This window comes from Sinocyclocheilus grahami, unplaced genomic scaffold (assembly GCF_001515645.1).
Source record: "Sinocyclocheilus grahami isolate Dianchi unplaced genomic scaffold, SAMN03320097.WGS_v1.1 scaffold278.1, whole genome shotgun sequence".
Lineage (NCBI taxonomy): Eukaryota > Metazoa > Chordata > Actinopteri > Cypriniformes > Cyprinidae > Sinocyclocheilus > Sinocyclocheilus grahami.
Window position 1 is genome coordinate 443347 of NW_015505457.1, and position 20328 is coordinate 463674.

The 20328-nt window shown below is 38.3% G+C and overlaps 2 protein-coding genes across 2 annotated transcripts in view; both read left to right on the forward strand.

Moving 5' to 3' along the window:
* The window catches only part of zdhhc8b (zinc finger DHHC-type palmitoyltransferase 8b), an 80076-nt gene extending 71348 nt beyond the window's left edge, over positions 1 to 8728 (forward strand). The window contains exons 5-11 of the mRNA XM_016291915.1: positions 922 to 1024; positions 1327 to 1418; positions 3799 to 3931; positions 4197 to 4302; positions 5003 to 5112; positions 5954 to 7002; positions 8168 to 8728. Coding sequence (XP_016147401.1) covers positions 922 to 1024; positions 1327 to 1418; positions 3799 to 3931; positions 4197 to 4302; positions 5003 to 5112; positions 5954 to 7002; positions 8168 to 8318 — 1744 coding nt within the window. The 3' untranslated portion in view covers positions 8319 to 8728. The remainder of the gene's footprint in view (positions 1 to 921; positions 1025 to 1326; positions 1419 to 3798; positions 3932 to 4196; positions 4303 to 5002; positions 5113 to 5953; positions 7003 to 8167) is intronic.
* A 3504-nt stretch (positions 8729 to 12232) lies between these two features.
* LOC107600127 (uncharacterized) overlaps positions 12233 to 20328 on the forward strand; it is a 30481-nt gene continuing 22385 nt past the window's right edge. The window contains exon 1 of the mRNA XM_016291917.1: positions 12233 to 12238. The gene's annotated coding sequence lies outside the window, so the exon portion shown is untranslated. The remainder of the gene's footprint in view (positions 12239 to 20328) is intronic.

The following is a 20328-nucleotide window of genomic DNA, read 5'->3' on the forward strand; positions in this document are numbered from 1 at the left end:
TTAAAGGGGTCATAGGATGCCCATTTTCCACAAGTTGATATGATTCTTTAGGGTCTTAATGAAAAGTCTGTCACATAGTTTGGTTAAAATTTCTCAATGGTAGTGTAAAAAACACCTTTTTTTACCCTGTCAAAAACAGCTCTTTTCAGAGTAAGCCGTTTTTGTAGCATTTTCCTTTAAATGTTAATGAGGTCTGCTGACCCCGCCCCTCTCTTCCGAGCTGCATTGTGAAACTTGCTAATTAGCACATTATTAGGAAAGGCGATTTGCAAAGATTCATTACAAAACATTATACTCACTTCTGTAGATGAGGCTGTATCATGAATGATTCGCGCGAACAGAGATGCATTTATGTAGATCGGGAGCGCATTCCCTTCAGAAACAAACGTAATCCACTGCGAGTTCAGCGGCTCAGATGTCAGGAGTAAATGACGACTGCTATGTTCATTATTACATCCAACAACAGAACACCTCAATCGCTTAGGAGTCATTCTTGTCTACGTCTGCTCCGGTGGTGAAACAATGGCGGACTGATGACAGCTCATCAGTCACACAGGTGTGTGACGTCACACAGACAGTCATCTGAGATCGGCTCGATTTGAGAAAGGGGAAAACATTTAACCAGATTTAAAAAAAAAACACTTGGACCAATGGTGGATTTTTATCATTATAGGGTGGTTGTGTACACACACTGCCAACACGCATTTAAGTTCAAACAACTTGTAAAAGTGCATGTAGCATCCTATGACCCCTTTAAGACAGGGTGGCCACGCCCACAGTGAGATCTCATTGGCTCAAAATTCTGCTCTACTTAGCTGTTAAAAATCTAAAAGATTTTGCTTGGCTGTAGCTTCGTGCAGTATTTCTCTTTCAGCAAGGGCAGAAAAACACAATAGGTTCCTTTACTCTCCTGCTGTCCAGTCTTGTGGTTATGTGTGTGACTGGCCTGTTCTTCATCCCTGTTATGGGCCTCACTGGGTTCCACACGGTTCTCGTAGCCAGAGGACGGACCACAAACGAACAGGTGAACCAAATTACACAGCACTTAAAATGTTAATCTGGTTTGTGTAACAACATGCGCACTTGTAGAGGCAGAATTGTGGTCACATGTTGCACACCCACTCAGAATCACCTTGATGTCTTTCCAACTTGATTGCCTTCTGTTGTTTGTGCACGACATCTGTTACAAAACCTGGTATTGTCATCGCACATCACGGTTCTGTCGGTCAAGGACGGTTGTTTTCCACTCTCTCGCTTCAGTTTGCAGTAAGTAGGATTCCTCTCTCTCTCTCTCTCTCTCTCTCTCTCTCTCTCTCTCTCTCTCAGGTGACAGGAAAGTTCCGAGGAGGAGTGAATCCATTCACTCGGGGTTGCTGTGGCAACGTGAAACACGTCTTATGCAGTCCGCTTGCTCCTAGGTAAAGAAAAAACTGGCTTCCACACACAGATATATTCATTTCTGTAATCAGTGAGAGTCTCAAATACACACACGTACCAGAAATGTGTGAAAGTGAGTCGTAACACCAGGCACGGTGTGTTTCCACGGCCCCTGACAGCTGGTTGATCTATATTTTGCTCATTTTTGAACAGACAGTTGCGTGTTTCGTTTCACTTTAAATGAATTTACATTAGATTCTGTTATTTTACATTTGCAAAACAGACAGGATTTAATGAACATTACGCTTTAGCAAATGTTGCAAAAGACCTATTAAGTACCAACCAAAATTGAAAGATTTTAGTCACCATGGAACGGCAATCGCAGCTGATGTCCATATAGTGACATACATTAAATAACCCAGCTGCTGTGATGTCTGTTAATCAGAAAAAAGAGGAAATCAATAACTTTTGTAGTTTTAAGGATTCATCTATATTTAATTTAGAATTTAGTGTTTGATAACTTTATTTTCTACTTGCTGAAGGGCACAGGGTTAGTGTGAAGGGTTTAGGGTTTATGTGAAGATTGTTTGAAGTTCACTTAAATTATAAGTTATTATTTTTTAAAGTCTAATAGATGTTAAAATTGATAGCTCTCAATTATATTGTAATGTTGAATGGCTATAGTCCATGGTTAAATATTAGGGCAAAAAAATAATAATTTCCTAGAGACACCAGTAGTGTTGTTTTGGTTTTGTACTTCAAGACAGCATGAAATTCATCCATGCGCACACACACACACATATATATATACACTCTTGCCATCTCCAGATCTGCTTTCATTTAGTTACGCAGTACTCATTTTTCACTATCCAATCAACCACCAATGGATAAAATCAAGTCACACATAAACTGATTTGCTGCCCAACAAAAATACTTATTATAAATGTTGAAAATAGTTGTGCTGCTTAATATTTTTGAGGAAATTGTGATATATTTTTTCCCCTAGGATTTTCGATGAATAGAAAGTTGTTCAAAAGAACATAATTTATTTGAAATAGATTTTTTTTTACATTATAAATGTCTTTTGTGTCTTTTGATAAATGGAATGCGTTCTTGCCAAATAAAAGTATTGATGCTGTCAATCGATTCCAGAAATTAATTCCCCCTGAAATTTATCACGCATAATCCCACCTAACATTAAAGTTTGTAATTATACTTTTATATTGCAATAATCTCACATTCAATCTTCAAATTAATGTAGAAACAACATAAAACCGTATATTTTTTAACATTTATTTAATGCTATCTTTTTTATGACTGAAGGCGATTATCACTGATACCAACATTATACGGTCAAATAGAAAATGACACCATGGCATATAAAAACATTTTATGCAGTGCTCTCGACAACAGTAATGAAGACAGTGTGGCAGTATACTATAAAATCTAAAATGCTTCAAGAAGAAAATATGCTTTGAAATATGTGTGAAGCCATTAACATTTAATGTAATACTTATAAAGAGTAGACAGAGGTAAAAGAAGAGGTTGTTTATCATAGTAGACAGTCTGGAGGGGTTTGAAAAGAATAGAGGTCCATAGGAAGGTAGATTGTGTCCTGTTTTTCTTGCCTGTTTTATGACACTCTGAGGAGGAAAAGCGTATAGTACTGAAGATTTGAAGAAACAATGGAGAGAGAAAGTGATTGCTGTATAAACACAGATCAGAGCCAAGGTTAATGTCTTGTTAAGCCATCTTCAGAAACAATAGAGGACAACCTTTGTGAGCCCAAAACATAACAAAAGGATGTTGCTATAAACCTTTTTCCACAAAACAAATGAAATCATTCCTTGAATCAGAAATTATAGGAATAGTTTACCAAAAAACGAAAATTTCAATCGATAATCATTCTAATATGTTGATTTGGTGCTCAGGAAACATCTCTTACTATTGTTAATGATGAAAACGACTGTGCTGCTTAATATCTTTGTGAAAAACATGACAACATATTTTTTTTCAGGATTCTTTGCTGAATAAAAAGTTCAAACTATCAGCATTTCGTTAAATAGCAGGTTTTTAGTAACAATATAAAATGTCTTTCACTTTTGATCAATTGAATGCATTCTTGCTGAATAAATGTATTAATTTCTTTAAAAAAATAAACAGACAAATAAATATAATAATAACAATACTCACCCCAAACTTTTAAATGGAATCAGAATCTTCAGAATTTCCCCTTTTATGTTCCACAGCAGAAAGTAAGTCATCATGAACCTGGGTATATGATAAACTTTTTTTCAACCATTTTTAAGCATTTGATAACCTACATGTGATTGTGGTATACACTAAGTCTGACCCATGAACTTACATGCTTTATCTAAAAATATTTAATACATGCATCTTGTTCACTGTTTCTGTCTACAGGTACATCGCTGATCCCAGGAAGAAAATTCCCATCACCATGAACCCACCATTCATCCGCCCTGACCTCTCTAATCGACACGTCAGTGTAAAAGTCAGTGATAATGGTATCCACAGTAACATCCTACGAAGCAAAGTGAGTGCGCAAAAGCTTTTAATTCTGTCTGCCCACAACCTGGAATTTCAATGGTGTATAATCATTTCTGTTATTGTAGTAAGTACCGCTACACCAGCAATTCAGAATCGCATCAGTGCAGGCTCATTATTTAGATTTCAATGAAAACTGAAATTATTCGAATAAATGGTGTCCTCATTTTCAAAGGAACCATTTTAATAATATGGCGCCTCTGCCTAAATCAAGCCTCCCAAAATAAATCGATTTTCTTATGCTTTATTCTAAGACCAGTCTGGATGGTGTGGATGATAAAAGTATAGATACACAACCACCTCTGCCGCCCAAAGCGGATCGCTACAACCAGCTCAAGAGTCAACTCACCTCCAGCGAAGGCAAGTAACACTAACAGCCAGTCATTGTTTACTGCAGGTTATTTCAAAGCAGTCAGCACCAAAATGTAACTAATTTATGTTTTTGTAATTATTTACTCTGTGTATTCAAACATGTATTTGTCTTGTGAGATTTCTTCTTCTTCTTATTATTATTATTATTAGCATGTTATCATAAAAAATGTGTTTATTCACCTAATTACTCAAAGCCTGTGTATTCAGTGGGCCCTGTAGCAGGTTGTTGAATCTTTTTCTTAACTGCACTTCTACTGCCATCTGGTGTTGGGTCATATTGCAGCACTGTTGAGTCATTCATTTAATTTGTGCCACATTTTCTAGAGAGTTCCCTGTCAGGCAAACCCACTAATCCATCCACCCCAGCCGTAACAGCCAGTCATTGTTTACTGCAGGTTATTTCAAAGCAGTCAGCACCGAAATGTAACTAATTTATGTTTTTGTAATTATTTACTCTGTGTATTCAAACATGTATTTGTCTTGTGAGATTTCTTCTTCTTCTTATTATTATTAGCATGTTATCATAAAAAATGTGTTTATTCACCTAATTACTCAAAGCCTGTGTATTCAGTGGACCCTGTAGCAGGTTGTTGAATCTTTTTCTTAACTGCACTTCTACTGCCATCTGGTGTTGGATCATATTGCAGCACTGTTGAGTCATTCATTTAATTTGTGCCACATTTTCTAGAGAGTTCCCTGTCAGGCAAACCCACTAATCCATCCACCCCAGCCATGTACAAATACCGACCTTCCTTCAGCACCATGCCTAAAGTGCACTATCACGCAACCGGAGAGAAGGTGGGAACAACAGACTAAAACAATGTTTTCTGGAATAATATATATTATAATATACACTACTGTTCAAAAGTTTGGAGTTTGTAAGATTTGTTTTTTTTAAAGAAGTATTTATCTGATAAAAAATACAGTAAAAACAGCAATATTGTGAAACATTATTAGCAGTTAAAATAACAACTATTATATATTTTACAATGAAATTTATTTCTGTGATGCAATTTTCAGCAGACATTACTCATTACAGTCTTTAGTGTCACATGATCCTTCAGAAATCATTCGAATATGCTGATTTGGTCCTCAAGAAACTTATTTTTTTATTTTATTACATTTTTTTGTGGAAAATAGTTCTAATATTTTTGTTGAAAACATTCATATTTTTCTTTTCAGGATTTTTTGATGAATAAAAAAGTTCAAAAGAACAGCATTTATTTGAAATAGAAATCTTTTGTAACAATGTCTTGATTGTCATGCATTTAATCAATTTAATGCATCCTTTCTGAATAAAAGTTTAAATAATTAATTTCTTAAAAAGTTACTCACACCAGACTTTTGAAAAAAATGTAATATAATATAATTAATATAATATAATAATATTTTTAAATGCTGATTGATTATTTAAAAAAAAAAATTCTCTCTATAATATTGCATGTTTGCAAATTGCATGTGTTTAATCAATTTAATGCATCCTTTCTGAATAAAAGTTTAAAGAATTAATTTCTTAAAACGTTACTCACATCAGACTTTTGAACAAATATATAATATAATATAATATTTTTGAAATCTGATTGATTATTTAAAAATGTGTTGTTGTTTTTTTCTCTCTAATATTGTCCTTTGTTTTCAGATTGTAATGTCTGAGAACGGTAAGCCCTCTGCAGTTTTGGAGGAGAGAGGTCACGATTACCGCTCGGAGCCGAATCTGGATATGCCGGACTTCCGCAGCACTCCTCTCCACCGAACTTACCAGTCCTCACCTTTCCAGCTGGACTCATTCAGCACCACTTCTCGCTCATTCAGTCTCAAACAGGGAGTGAACAGGGCTGACCAGATGCCACTGGGTGGCAGCAAACCACAAACGGTCACTTCCACCCCTCACAATGGAGTCTTCTCCCCTGGGACATTATCTGGCCGCAATGGCAGCCTATCCTATGATAGCTTGCTAACCCCCAGCATTACGCCATCTGTGGGCGAGTGCGCTGCCCATCCGGGAGTGCCCTCTATGGGTTTTCATTCACCTTACTTGCCCACTAAAATGTGTCATGTACGAGGGCCCGAGCTTCAATGGCACGCCGGCCCGCCATCCTATAGTCCTGTTCACGTAGGAGCGATGTACGGGCGGCAATCGCCACTCTCAAGAGACCGAGATCCCTCGCCTGTCCGCTACGACAACCTCTCCAAAACCATCATGGCCTCCATTCAGGAAAGGAAGGAGCTTGAGGAGAGGGAGAAACTCATGCATCGGCACGCTCAAGCACTGGTGGCCTATGCCAACGATTCTGGTGTGTTTGACACCTGCAGTGGAGCCACCTATGGACTCCCACCAGGGACGTGCTACCCCGACGGCCCTAGAGGCCCCGGATCCCGAGAGCCCACCCCTCCTGTGTGCGGCTCTCGGGATAACTTGATGGGAGTCGGGGTAGTGGGATATGCTCCCCGAACACCTGTTCTGCGTTCCTCTGCATCTTCACTCACCAGAGTGCCGAGGATTTCCACTACATCCCTCCACACTGATGGAGGCGGTGTGAGCAGGACAGCCGAACACCAATACCGCTCTCCGGTGCACCAAACGAATCACTCCCCAACATCTGTGCCCCGTTCCCCATCATATGCGCATCAGAGGGTCGCCTTCATTAGCGCTCTGGAGAGGGCAGACTCACCACATCTGGGTACAAGGTATGACACGTAGCATCTACTTTTAACCAACCAGAAAAGAGGGTGAGGACGTGATGTATAGACTAAACAGTCTTGATATGTGCGCTCTGATCCGGCGGGGTCAAGAGACTTCAGAAAAGTGATTTCAGTTGTGTTATGTTTATTTGTTTCTTTTTTGAGTACTGCTTTTTTGTACTTACATTTTTGTCATTATTGTTATTTAGAATGCATAAGTTTTTGTTTTTTTTGCCTTTCTGCAGAGATGAAAACAAAAATGTGGTTATATATATTCAGTTTCAATTTCTGCATGCCTGTTCATCCATATTCATGAACTTATTTATGACACATTTTGCATGGCATCTACTTCTGGCATACTGTACATTTTATTGCATCATGGTAATTTCGTAAATGGCATCAGAAATCAATGAAATATACAATAATCATGATTTGATATCCATTTATGTCTTTTTGTTCTGTTTGTGTTATTTTTTATGCTTAAAAATGCTTTTTAATCACTATCATTTTACATACTGTATTTTTCTTTGCTCTTTTCTTTGACTTGATCATTTTACAACATCAGACTGCATGATTGTTTCCTCTTTAAAATTATGATTTTATTACAGGGCTCAACAGAAATGATTTTTTAAATAGATTTTTATAGATATCCATCAAAAAAGAATGATCAATTTATATTTATAACACACACACACACACACACACACATATATATATATATATATATATATATATATATACAAACAATCTTTAGATTTTTTTATTTTTAATAGGCAAAGGAAGCATAACGATAACAAAAAGCAATAAATAAGAAAGCATAACATAACAAAAAGCAAATACAAATATTTAAAAAAGAAAAGGAATATCATAAATTATTTCACAAATGTTTGCGGGACAAATGGCTGTTTTGTCAACTGGCCCTAAACTGACTCCTTATTTTTTGAGTCCTGTATTATAATCTCAATTATATAATCCCTTCCACCATTCTCTCCACCATACTGTCCTCTTCTTCATGAACTCATCTTCATTTGTAACATTTCAGTCCATTTAGTACATGTTTGGATCTCTACATTTCAAAAGAAGGGCAGAAAAGGAGAACAGTACACAATACAGTTGGAAAAGAACCACCTCAAATATGTCTTCCTGTTTTTTTGATATTTTCTCCACATAGAGAGGACCTCGGTCAAGGTAAAATCAACGGGCAACTAAAGAGCCAAGCACGTGACTGCCATCTTGGGACTCCTTCTGGAACTCCCAGCAGACACACCAATGTCAAAAAGGTCACAGGAGTGGGTGGAACTACATATGAGATTTCCGTTTGACGGACAGCTTGAAGAGCCACTGCCTGTGAGGAAAAGCACTGCCATGGCAACACCACCTCCTCTTGTGCTCAAGACGATTAAACTTCTCTTTCTTTTCACATTATTTTTTTTTAAATAATAGTCAAACCGATTGATCACAAGACACACATTATCTGGTGCAGTTCTGTTGACCCAGTGTAAAATATAACAGGAGTGCTTCGTCACAGAAGCGTTGTATGTTTTTAAAGTGTCAGCCATCAGGATATAAATCCCACACCACAGAAAATTCTGGTTTAATGGCATCAAATGAAAATTTCAAATATATATACAGTAAGGGCTGAAAATGTACAGTGTCAGTTCATTTGTTTGTATATAAAAGCTGAAAGGTCGCATATTGAATGCAAATGTGCTCAGTATGCTGATCTTCCACACACTTGAAAGTGAGCGTATATGTACATGCCAGTAACTCCATTACTACTATGTTTTTGTCATTATGCTGATCTAATAATCAGGGTTTCATCTCAAATGCATTTCTCTGTTAAGCTATCAGGTTCCAAAACAAACCATAATAGCACTTGTGTACTTTAAAAACCAACGCAGAAGTTTTATTTTTCAAATATGGTGGTCATTTACACTTTTTGTAATGTAAAACTATAAACTGCCATAGAAATAAACATACATGTGTATATATATAAAATGTAAAAAAAAAGGGAGCAAAAATGTTGGATTCTGGCCGTTATCACCAGTCTGTTAAAACTTTTTTTCTTTATAAAAAGTATTTTATAGTGGAAGAAATAGAAATAAACAGACCACTGTGTATTAGCAATACTGGCCACATGTTAAAGCCATATTTTACCATGTTTTACAGTCATGATCTTTGCAAACTCCCAAGTTGTTTTATTGCTTTACCATTTCTGTTTATTTGTAATAGATTAAAAAACATTATGGTAATTCATGGCTGCATCCCAAACATCCAAAATATTTTCATTTATTTTGTTTTAATAACGTCTTTTTTAAATATAAGTTTTGGTATATTTCACATTTTATACAGATATTTAAATGGGTCGGTGTTTGGATTTTTTTGAGTTGTTATTTTTCGTTTTCTGTTTCTTTTTTGCATTTTTTATAATTGATTTGTACAAATTAATTAGTGTGAATTGCCATTTTGATTAGTTGAAAGTAGTATTCTCTGTTAACATTTTTTTTTCTCAGTGAATGAACGTTGAAAGATTAAGATGTTATTGTAGAACATTTTAGGAAACTTTGTTCAAGAAAGTTGCTTGTTTTTTTGAATGCTGGATCCATTTGAAAGACATATGACACATGGTTTTTATAAACTGCTGTTCAAGTTTTTTTTTTTACTGTATTTTTGATCAAATAAGCGAAGGCTTCGTGAGGATAAGAGACTTCTTTCAAAACCATTAAAAAATCTTACCAGCCACAGACTTTTGAACAGTAGTGTATATAAAAGTACATTTCTTCATATGTACTTTTCATATTATTCAATTTGTTTAAGGAAGTTTAAAGCCTCACCTTCCCTTCTCACATTCAAAAGTAGTTGCACGTAGTCTTTTCTGATTTTACAACAAGGGCAAATAAATATTGCTTGGTAACTATTACATTTGAATTGGGAAAAATTGAAAAACGTATTTTTTGTTTTTGGAGAGAGAGTATGAAAGAGATACACATCTTTGAAATTGTCACTGATATAGTGCAAGACATGCTGATTAAAAAAAAATTATAAAGTGACAGGCAAATATGTAGCCTAACTAACTGAAAAGCCGAAAAGAAATCTGTTTTTAGATGTAATCGTTTTTTTCTCAAGAAATTAAATAGACCACACAGGTGAAAGTGGCAAATCCTGTTAACAGAAGCACTTCACACTGTGGCCTGTTTCATGATTAAAGACCTAATCATTTTACAAGGATTGATTTATGATTTATGCTGTCAGCATCTTTGACAGGGGGATTTTACAGATGTCTTGCTGCCTGGAAAAGCACGGCACGTGGAGTTCTCTGCTGCTCATCAGATGACTTTACAAGGAATTCATATTGATTTCCTCACAGATCTGCCTTAGGGGTCTAACAGACCACAGACACTCAAGCACTGACAGAGTACAAACATGATTTTGGTGCATGTAAAAAGGGTCATCTATTACAATGTTTTCAATTCTTAAAATCATTTTAATGTTTTTTTTCTACAGCTTAAATGTAAAAAATGTCTAGATGGAGTAACTGTAGAGCTAAATTGTTGTTGAAAGTCTTGCTATAAGTATCTGTTGGTGCAAGCAGATTAGATCACTCTTGGTAGCTACTAATCAATTTTACTTCAAAATATTATTAATATTTGAGTCAGTGTTATGTGATCAACATGCCGGAAGCCATTTTGTTGTCATGTGACAAGAAACAAATTAGATGATAGACCCCTTTAGACCCTCATGACTTTGTGTCAAGGTCATCTATCTATCCATCTGTCCATCTGTCTGTCCATCTATCTATCCATCCATCTATCTATATGTCCATCTATCTATCTATCTATCTATCCATCTATCCGTCCGTCCATCCATCCATCTATCCGTCCATCTATCCGTCCATCTATCCGTCCATCTATCCGTCCATCCATCCGTCCATCCGTCCGTCCATCCATCCGTCCATCCATCCGTCCATCCATCCGTCTATCCATCCGTCCATCTATCCGTCCATCTATCTATCTATCTATCTATCTATCTATCTATCTATCTATCTATCTATCTATCTGTCCATCCGTCCATCCATCCATCTATCTATCTATCTATCCGTCCATCTATCCGTCCATCTGTCCGTCCATCCGTCCGTCCATCCGTCCGTCTGTCCGTCCGTCCGTCCGTCCGTCCATCCGTCCGTCCATCCGTCCAACTATCTATCTATCTATCTATCTATCTATCTATCTATCTATCTATCTATCTCTCATATTTAAGTCAAATGGGGTAATCCTAGAAAATCTCTTGATATTTGTAGCTCAGAAGATCATGATATTTGTTAAAATGTTGTATATATGAATATATAATATAAACATGTATATTCATTTTTGCTTTGATATTTTTTTGCAGATAATGATTAGGTGCTTGTGTCTTCAAGGTGCAAGGAAAGTATTTTAGTACTTTTTGCTGGCTGCTTACGCCATGTTAAGTCATTAGATCAAAATGTTTATAGAAATAGAAAATGATTTTTTTTTTCTAAAATGTCTGACACTTTACTGAGCAAACTTTGTCATTTTGGGAACCCATGCCTCTGAAACAGAAAGAAATCTCCACATACATTTCACATTCAGTGTCACAGCACTTTCTCAGACCTGCATCTATGAACAGCCATAGATCATGACAGGACCTTTGATATTGTTTTATTCATATTCCCTTCACCTCAGCTCCTTTGCATACTCTATCAGCTCTCATTACAGAGGGTGTACACTTTTTATGTAGCTTCTCACATGCTAGGAAATGGAGAGTTTGGGAAATATGTTGTTAAGGAAAAGCTTAGTGTGTTTTTTTGAGGTGATTACCAGATTCCTGTGGAAAACATGCTCCACTCATGCAATTAAACACATTGCTCTGTGGTCATTTCCACATGCTGTCTTTCACCAATACTTATTCCCTTCCCATGAATGTGATTTATTGATTATTCGAGAGAAAAGTGATATTCCATACTGAGATTAATAGAGATTTTGATCTTACATTTTAAAGGTGCACAGAGTAATTTTCCTTCCATTTAAATTACTACTACTAATAATACTTGTACAGCTATTTTGTTTGTGTCTGTATCATTTTGACTGTGCCACATAAGGTCAAGGGCTATTTCTTAGGTGACGACCTGTCATACTCCGTCATAACTCTCTTCCTCTGTGAATTCTGAGAATCCTGAGCCGCAAACAAAGGCTTTATTGCATTGTTGATGTGCATAGCTTTAGTTACTGAGTGTGTGCTCCTCAACGGCTCTGCAATTATCTGGCTCCTCTAAATGCTCCCTTTGTCTTCTTGAATTAAGTTGATTTTCAGAACTGTGCAAATCAAGTTTGGAATTTGCTGCATGGCCCTCACATGCAGATGAAGATTATATTTAAAAAAAAACTTAATCATGAGTTATATCATCTAAGATATATAGGTTAAAATACTTGTCATGGATTTGACCTAAGCAATGACAGAGTTTTCGTGCAGGTCTTTCTCTAGTAGTCATCAAAATTTTGGACAAAGAATTGCCCTCATTCTTGAGTTAGTGTGGTTAGCACTGCGTGGGTCAGAAAATACCTGCATGTGTGCATGCATTTGTGTTCACATCTATGCAAAGCACTTGTAGCCCTGAGAGTGATTTCTCTCAATTATTCAACCTCACCCCACCAGTAATGCTATATCACACCCACACATTTCTGACATTGTCACCCAGCCCCCTGAGAATGAAGAAAGCCTCTCGTAACGGCTTTAATGGGAGCAAACCACCAATGTGCATTTCCTGGCCAGCAGACCACATTTTGTGTGAATTTGGATTTTGTAGAGGGTAACCACAAGAAATACAGTAGAATTACTCCAGTGGCAGCTATGGTCTAGTTGTGAACAAGTATTAGGAACATTTTCAGGGTTGCTCATAAGAAACCTTCTGCATCAATATGCAGATGCAAAAGGCATGATAATTTTATCGTCGTGATATAAATTATATATTGGGTAATAACTTTGCCCCTATTACATACAGTGGTGTGAAAAAGTGTTGGCCCCCTTCCTGATTTCTTATTTTTTTGCATGTTTGTCACACTTTAATGTTTCAGATCATCAAACAAATTTAAATATTATACAAAGATAATGCAAGTAAATACAAAATGCAGTTTTTAAATGATGATTTCATTTATTAAGGGATAAAAGCTGTCCAAACCTACGTGGCCCTACGTGAAAAATGGTTAAATGTTTAACCCATCCTTCTGGGTAGTAACCCAACCGCTGGGTCAAAACAACCCAATTGACAGACTGCAACGGTTTGAGTTAAAAATCTTCGTTTGTGCTCTACTGAAGAAACAAAGTTACCTACATCCTGGATGCCCTGGGGGTAAGCAGATAAACATCAAATTTTTATTTTTGGGTGAACTATCCCTTTAACTAGCTAACAATAAGGAGATGAAGGCCAAGGGAACTCACCTGTGTGCACAAACATGTGTTTCACGAAGTTTTGTTTGGCAGTGAAGGTCTTTGAACAAAGAGTGCATGCGTAGGGCTTCTTCTCCCCATGCTGTCCCACGGCAGCATTACCTTGCTGTTGACTTCCAGCCGGTGGCACGGTCAGTCCGCTGGGGAACGGAGAGGGCACTGCCACAAATTGGGGCTGCTGACTCCCAATGGACTGGGGCAGACTGAAGAGGAAAGGCTTGTTGTCGCTGGCTGACTGGGTTGCAAAGAGTGTAGGCAAGTAAGTGTTGCCTGCAGTTCCCATTACCTGGGTGTTGCTGGTCAGGGTGAGGGGCATACGCAGATTGCTGGTAAGTGGCTCACCTGACCGCAGGTATGGCCCACCAGGCATGGACTGTGGTGCTGTTAGGTTGGCTTGTGGTGGCTGATGGATTCCAAGCTCACCACTCTCTTGAGAAGGACCGTTTCTATTCCCGTCTTCAACCGACTCTTGCTCGGGGGATGAATCGTTGACCTCGATCTGCACAGGGGTTCCCCGCTCACCTTGCTGGCCTTTGTTTGGACAGTTGTCTCGAGTGAACCCAGACAAGAAAGGCTGCTCGACAGAATCCGTTTCCGTGCCGATGGAAGAGCTGACGCCGGAGTCGAAGCTCTCGCCTTTGGGCTCGCACTCCAGCTGTTCGCTGTCCTCACGGCAGTCCTCCAGCCCGTAGCAGGTGTACTCGTCCCCTTGCTCCTGCTTGATGTGAATATCACCCGTGTGGAGCCTCACGGGACGAGGCTGTTTACGGCAGTGTGTAGTCTCCGACGTGGCCAGAAAGCGCTCCATCTGCTGCGAACGCTCATGGATGCGTGTGATCCAGGCAGGGTCTTGCCCTCCCTCCTTCTGCTGTAGTGGAAGGGGTGAGTCGTAGTTGGCTGTCACTGTGGCACTGGCATAGTGGGAGCGATTTCCACGGGTACCGTTTTGCAGGCTCAACCCAGAACAGCTGGAATAAAGTGAGGAATAAACACGGTCAAGGCTCTGGTGAGATGTTTGCATGTAGCCTGATTCGGCATCACTACTAGGACCGGAGGTGCCAGACTCAGGAGTTCCCCGAGGCGTCTCCTGCCCCGAGTCGCCTGGGACGACGGAAAAGCTGCCAGATCCAGCGAAGCCAACATTCTGCGAAACAATGCGGGTGCACTCGTCGATAACGGTCTTGATCTGTAGTATGCTGGCAGCTGTGAGGATCTGTAGCGCCTCGGACTGGGAGACCCGCAGCACGCCGCTGTACATGAAGTCAATCAGTTTCTGGACGGACTGCACAGAAACCACAGAGGGGATCTCGATGTCACTGTAGCCCAGGAGCAGCTTGTCCTGAAAGAAGGGGCTGCCTGCAGCCAGCACACAGCGGTGAGCTCGCAGCATGCTACCGTGGATCCGAACCGTCACGTCACAGAAGTGCCCGCGGTTTCGCTGCTCATTGAGGGTCTCAAGTACAGAATTGCTAAAGTTGTGGAGATTAATGTGGTGAATGCGTTCGGTCATCCCCTTGCACCTGATGTCACCTGAGACACAAACACAAACAGAAAAAGTCATGCACTTGATTTATGCATTTCTGAAACATTTCAGTATAATGTCGACCATAAATAAAAGCTTTTAACAAATACTGTAAGCTACACATTCTCACTCTCAACTCGTCACATACTGACGCTTGGTCACGGCCCTCTGGCGTCACTTTTTAACGCACAGCGACATGCAGGGCACTCCGTTGCTTTGCATAAGAAACCCTTTGCATCAACATGCAGATGGGAAGGGAATGGGAATATTATCGTCATGAATCATTTATATATTGGGTAATAATTTTGCAACTATTACATGTATGCTGGGGTGTGATTTTCAATTTAAACAGTCACAAGAGTTTTATTTACAGTACATTACACTATTTACACATATTTGTGCACGTAACAGTACTCCTACCCCTAAACCTAAACATTTGTCATTATAAAACACAGGGTAAAAAAGCCAGAAGCGTTACATCAGCTTTGGTTGTGAAATGCCATTGGCTCTTGTGTGTCTTGTGACCGATTGTGTCATGCTAAAGTTTGGGAGTATTGCTAACTTGAAATTCGGATTTTTCCCACCCCCTACTTGAAAATTACGTCTAGAACGCTGTTTGAAGTCGGATATCCGACCTGTGAACTCGGGGCAGATCGATCAACCCTGACTTCAGCGAGACACGTCATTTGAAGAGTATAGTGTGGAGCTACTTTGTCAATCTTTAAAACATTAGACATAAACGAATTCCTTAATTTTTTAGCTTTTTTCAAAATGAATGGCAGCATTTTATGTTTTTTTTTTTTTCCTGTTTTTGCTATTATTTGCACAAAACACGAAAAGCTCATGGCAACATCATATGGGCAACTGAAAGCAATGGAGTATTTTGTTTTCTCTGGAAGATACACTTTATAAAGTGCATTACATTTTTAACAAAGTATAAATATTGTACTTAGTGTACATATACATCACAGTTTTATAGTTGAGCCGTAGGTTCTAACTACTGTTCACTTGTACTGTCCAGCTTTTCAAATCCTTGCAGGTTTTCGAGGATTCATTTTTATTTATTATTAGTATTCATTCATTGGTTTTTAATTTATAAATTTCTCAGTGTTTGAAGAAAATCTGTTTCTGTGTGAAGTGCAGCAGCTACTGCTCTTTTCGTCAAGATATTATTGTCAAATATTGTCATATTCCACTCCTGCTGGCCTCAGTATCCAGTGGCAAGCTATGACTGATGTAACCGGTTGTAACACATCATCACAGGCTCTCTGTGCTCTGGGCTCGATATTGCTTGGAACAGTCTCACTTTTCACAACCAATAAATAGCCGTTCTCCTCTTCCAGCCCCCTTACAGGGGCCCATAGCATGTTTATGGGGGACTCACAGGGGTGTTTGTGCATTTGAGTGCGTGTGTGTGGCAAAGGGGCTTAAGCTCTCTGCTCGCACAATTTCATATTGTCAGCTCATTTTATCTCGGATACCCCTGTTGTGAAAACACTGTACAGTACAAAAGAGACCAGGAAAAGAACTATATTTGAACTTTCAGTTTAACAGCTTATTTGACTTCTCACGTTTCATAATGAGTCCCATTTTTCTGTTCAAAACCTTTAAAGGGGTCATATGACGCTTTTTTAAAGATCATTATTTGGTGTAACAGAATATGTTGACATGCTTTAATGTTCAAAAAAACACATTATTTTTCAAATACTGTACATTATTGTAGGTCCTCTATGCCCTGCCTCCTGAATTAAAACAATTCTGCAAAGAAGAGTGGGCCAAAATTCCTCCACAGCGATGTGAAAGACTCATTGCCAGTTATCGCAAACACTTGATTGCAGTTGTTGCTGCAAAGCGTGGCACAACCAGTTATTAGATTTAGGGGGCAATTACTTTTTCACGTAGGGCCAGGCAGGTTTGGACAGCTTTTTTCCCTTAATAAAATAAATAATCATTTAAAAACTGCATTTTGTATTTACTTGCATTATCTTTGTGTAATATTAAAATTTGTTTGATGATCTGAATCTTTTAAGTGTGACAAATATGCAAAAAAATTAAAAAACAGGAAGGGGGCCAACACTTTTTCACACCAATGTATATGTTGGGATGTGATTTTCAATTTAAACAGTCACAATTTTATTTACATTATTTACACATTTTTGAGCATGTTACCCAAACCCTACCCCTAAACCTAACCATTTATCAATATAAAACACAGGATATAAAAGGCAGATACAACTACAGTCACAATTTATTCAAAAAGTATTAATATTCCAAGTCTTCCGTGGCAAAATTATTGTTTTGTGAGTTGAACAGACGCGATCACCGTCTCCATCCACCATAAAGCTCAGAATCAGATCTTGCTGTGTGCAGTCTGTTCACAAATTCAAAAATTGCAGCCAGAAGCGTTACATCAGCTTTGGTTGTGAAATGCCATTGGCTCTTGTGTGTCTTGTGACCGATTGTGTCATGCTAAAGTTTGGGAGTATTGCTAACTTGAAATTCGGATTTTTCCCACCCCCTACTTGAAAATTACGTCTAGAACGCTGTTTGAAGTCGGATATCCGACCTGTGAACTCGGGGCAGATCGATCAACCCTGACTTCAGCGAGACACGTCATTTGAAGAGTATAGTGTGGAGCTACTTTGTCAATCTTTAAAACATTAGACATAAACGAATTCCTTAATTTTTTAGCTTTTTTCAAAATGAATGGCAGCATTTTATGTTTTATTTATTTTTTTCCTGTTTTTGCTATTATTTGCACAAAACACGAAAAGCTCTCGTTGTGTCATGGCAACATCATATGGGCAACTGAAAGCAATGGAGTATTTTGTTTTCTCTGGAAGATACACTTTATAAAGTGCATTAAATTTTTAACAAAGTATAAATATTGTACTTAGTGTACATATACATCACAGTTTTATAGTTGAGCCGTAGGTTCTAACTACTGTTCACTTGTACGGTCCAGCTTTTCAAATCCTTGCAGGTTTTCGAGGATTCATTTTTATTTATTATTAGTATTCATTCATTGGTTTTTAATTTATAAATTTCTCAGTGTTTGAAGAAAATCTGTTTCTGTGTGAAGTGCAGCAGCTACTGCTCTTTTCGTCAAAATATTATTGTCAAATATTGTCATATTCCACTCCTGCTGGCCTCAGTATCCAGTGGCAAGCTATGACTGATGTAACCGGTTGTAACACATCATCACAGGCTCTCTGTGCTCTAGGCTCGATATTGCTTGGAACAGTCTCACTTTTCACAACCAATAAATAGCCGTTCTCCTCTTCCAGCCCCCTTACAGGGGCCCATAGCATGTTTATGGGGGACTCACAGGGGTGTTTGTGCATTTGAGTGCGTGTGTGTGGCAAAGGGGCTTAAGCTCTCTGCTCGCACAATTTCATATTGTCCGCTCATATTATCTCGGATACCCCTGTTGTGAAAACACTGTACAGTACAAAAGAGACCAGGAAAAGAACTATATTTGAACTTTCAGTTTAACAGCTTATTTGACTTCTCACGTTTCATAATGAGTCCCATTTTTCTGTTCAAAACCTTTAAAGGGGTCATATGACGCTTTTTTAAAGATCATTATTTGGTGTAACAGAATATGTTGACATGCTTTAATGTTCAAAAAAACACATTATTTTTCAAATACTGTACATTATTGTAGGTCCTCTATGCCCTGCCTCTCTCAAACACTTTGTTTTCTACAAAGTCCCTCATTCCGACAAGCGCAGTCTGCTCTGATTGGCCAGCTGACCCAGTGCATTGTGATTGGTCGAACACCGCAAGCACCTGTCGGAAATGTAACGCCCCTTACCATAATCGCGAGCTTCAGCTTTCAAAATAAATGTAAAGACAGAGCCCGAAAGGGGAACAGAGTCGCGTGACAGACACAGTGATGAAGCTGGTATGTGTTTGCAGTACACAAGCCACGGTTAAGACAGCTGACTTCACTGTGATGTGACCAGTGGTGGAAAGAGTACTGAAAAAATATACTCAAGTAAAAGTAGCATTACCTTCCAAAAAATGTAGTGTGAGTAGAGTAAAAGTACTTGTCCAAAAAAACTACTTGAGTAAGAGTAAAAGAGTAGCCTATTTAAAAGTACTCATGAGTATTGAGTAGTGAGTACTGAGCTGTGGATTCTACCCCCTCATAATAAACGCTGTACACCGCAATTGATATATTTAAAAGCGTTGTACATTCTGTAATTCACATTATCTTATTTGTCATAAAGAATCTATCTATCATCCAGCAGTTTTAATTTTGTCTGCCAACTCTTTAAAATACATCAAAACAGCACTGAAACAGTATTCAGTTGAAGAAAAGATGAAAGTTATTCTCAGTACAATCATCCCCATTTAAATCATAAAGTTTGAAAAAATAGATTTAAAATCATGTGTAAGGCCACTGAGACAGCATATGCTGTTGTTGCACATAAAATATTAATGTTTAGAACAGTGCAAATACAAACACCATTAGAAACTCATAGTTCAGCATCACACACCATGATATGGGTTAAAATGAGAGCCCATTTCTCTCCAAAACGGTGCCAGTTTTTAGCGTTTTGCAATAAAGAAATACAAATAACTAAACTTGATAATTTGTTACAATTTTAACATAAATGCACATTGTTCTAGAAGGATGGCAAATTCATGCCATACCTTTTACACATTTACTCGAATTGTTATGCTGGTAATACAATTTGTAAGGAAAAATGCATTAAATAGCGAAGTATTTCTGGGGAAACTTTTTCAAAGGAAAACACACACACACGCATGTCTCTTTGCTGAGCCGCGGCGGTCTCTGTGAATCAGCAGCATCCACAACTGAACGGAACAAAAAGTGTTGAACTTGAAAATTGTTTATGCGCGAGTGCACTTGCTTAATGAAGGCGGATTGTATGAAATAGATTTTTTTTTAAACGTTTATTAAAGAGCTGAAGTTTTATTACATCACGTGCTGGCACAGATGCAGTATATTAACGCCACGGGTCATCAATAAGGTGCAGATTGGTCCTCAATTTGTGTTTCCAACACACTTTTTCACAGCGCGCATCACGTGCTCAAACTCATCAAAAGTCAACAAGCAACAACGACTTATCCAAGTGACTGCTGCAGAACGCACACGAGAGAGAGACGAGGCAGCGCAGATCGTGAGTGAGAATTTACCGAACGTGGCACTTGGGGAGTTAACACTGTACGCAATACCCGCAACCTCACACCAAATTTCAAGCTATGTAGATAGGCAAGCATATATACAAATCATTTAGTAAGCAGAAATCCGAAATTTACCATGACATATTAAGTTAGAGGAAGGTGCGACTGAATTGATGCTTGAAGAATGC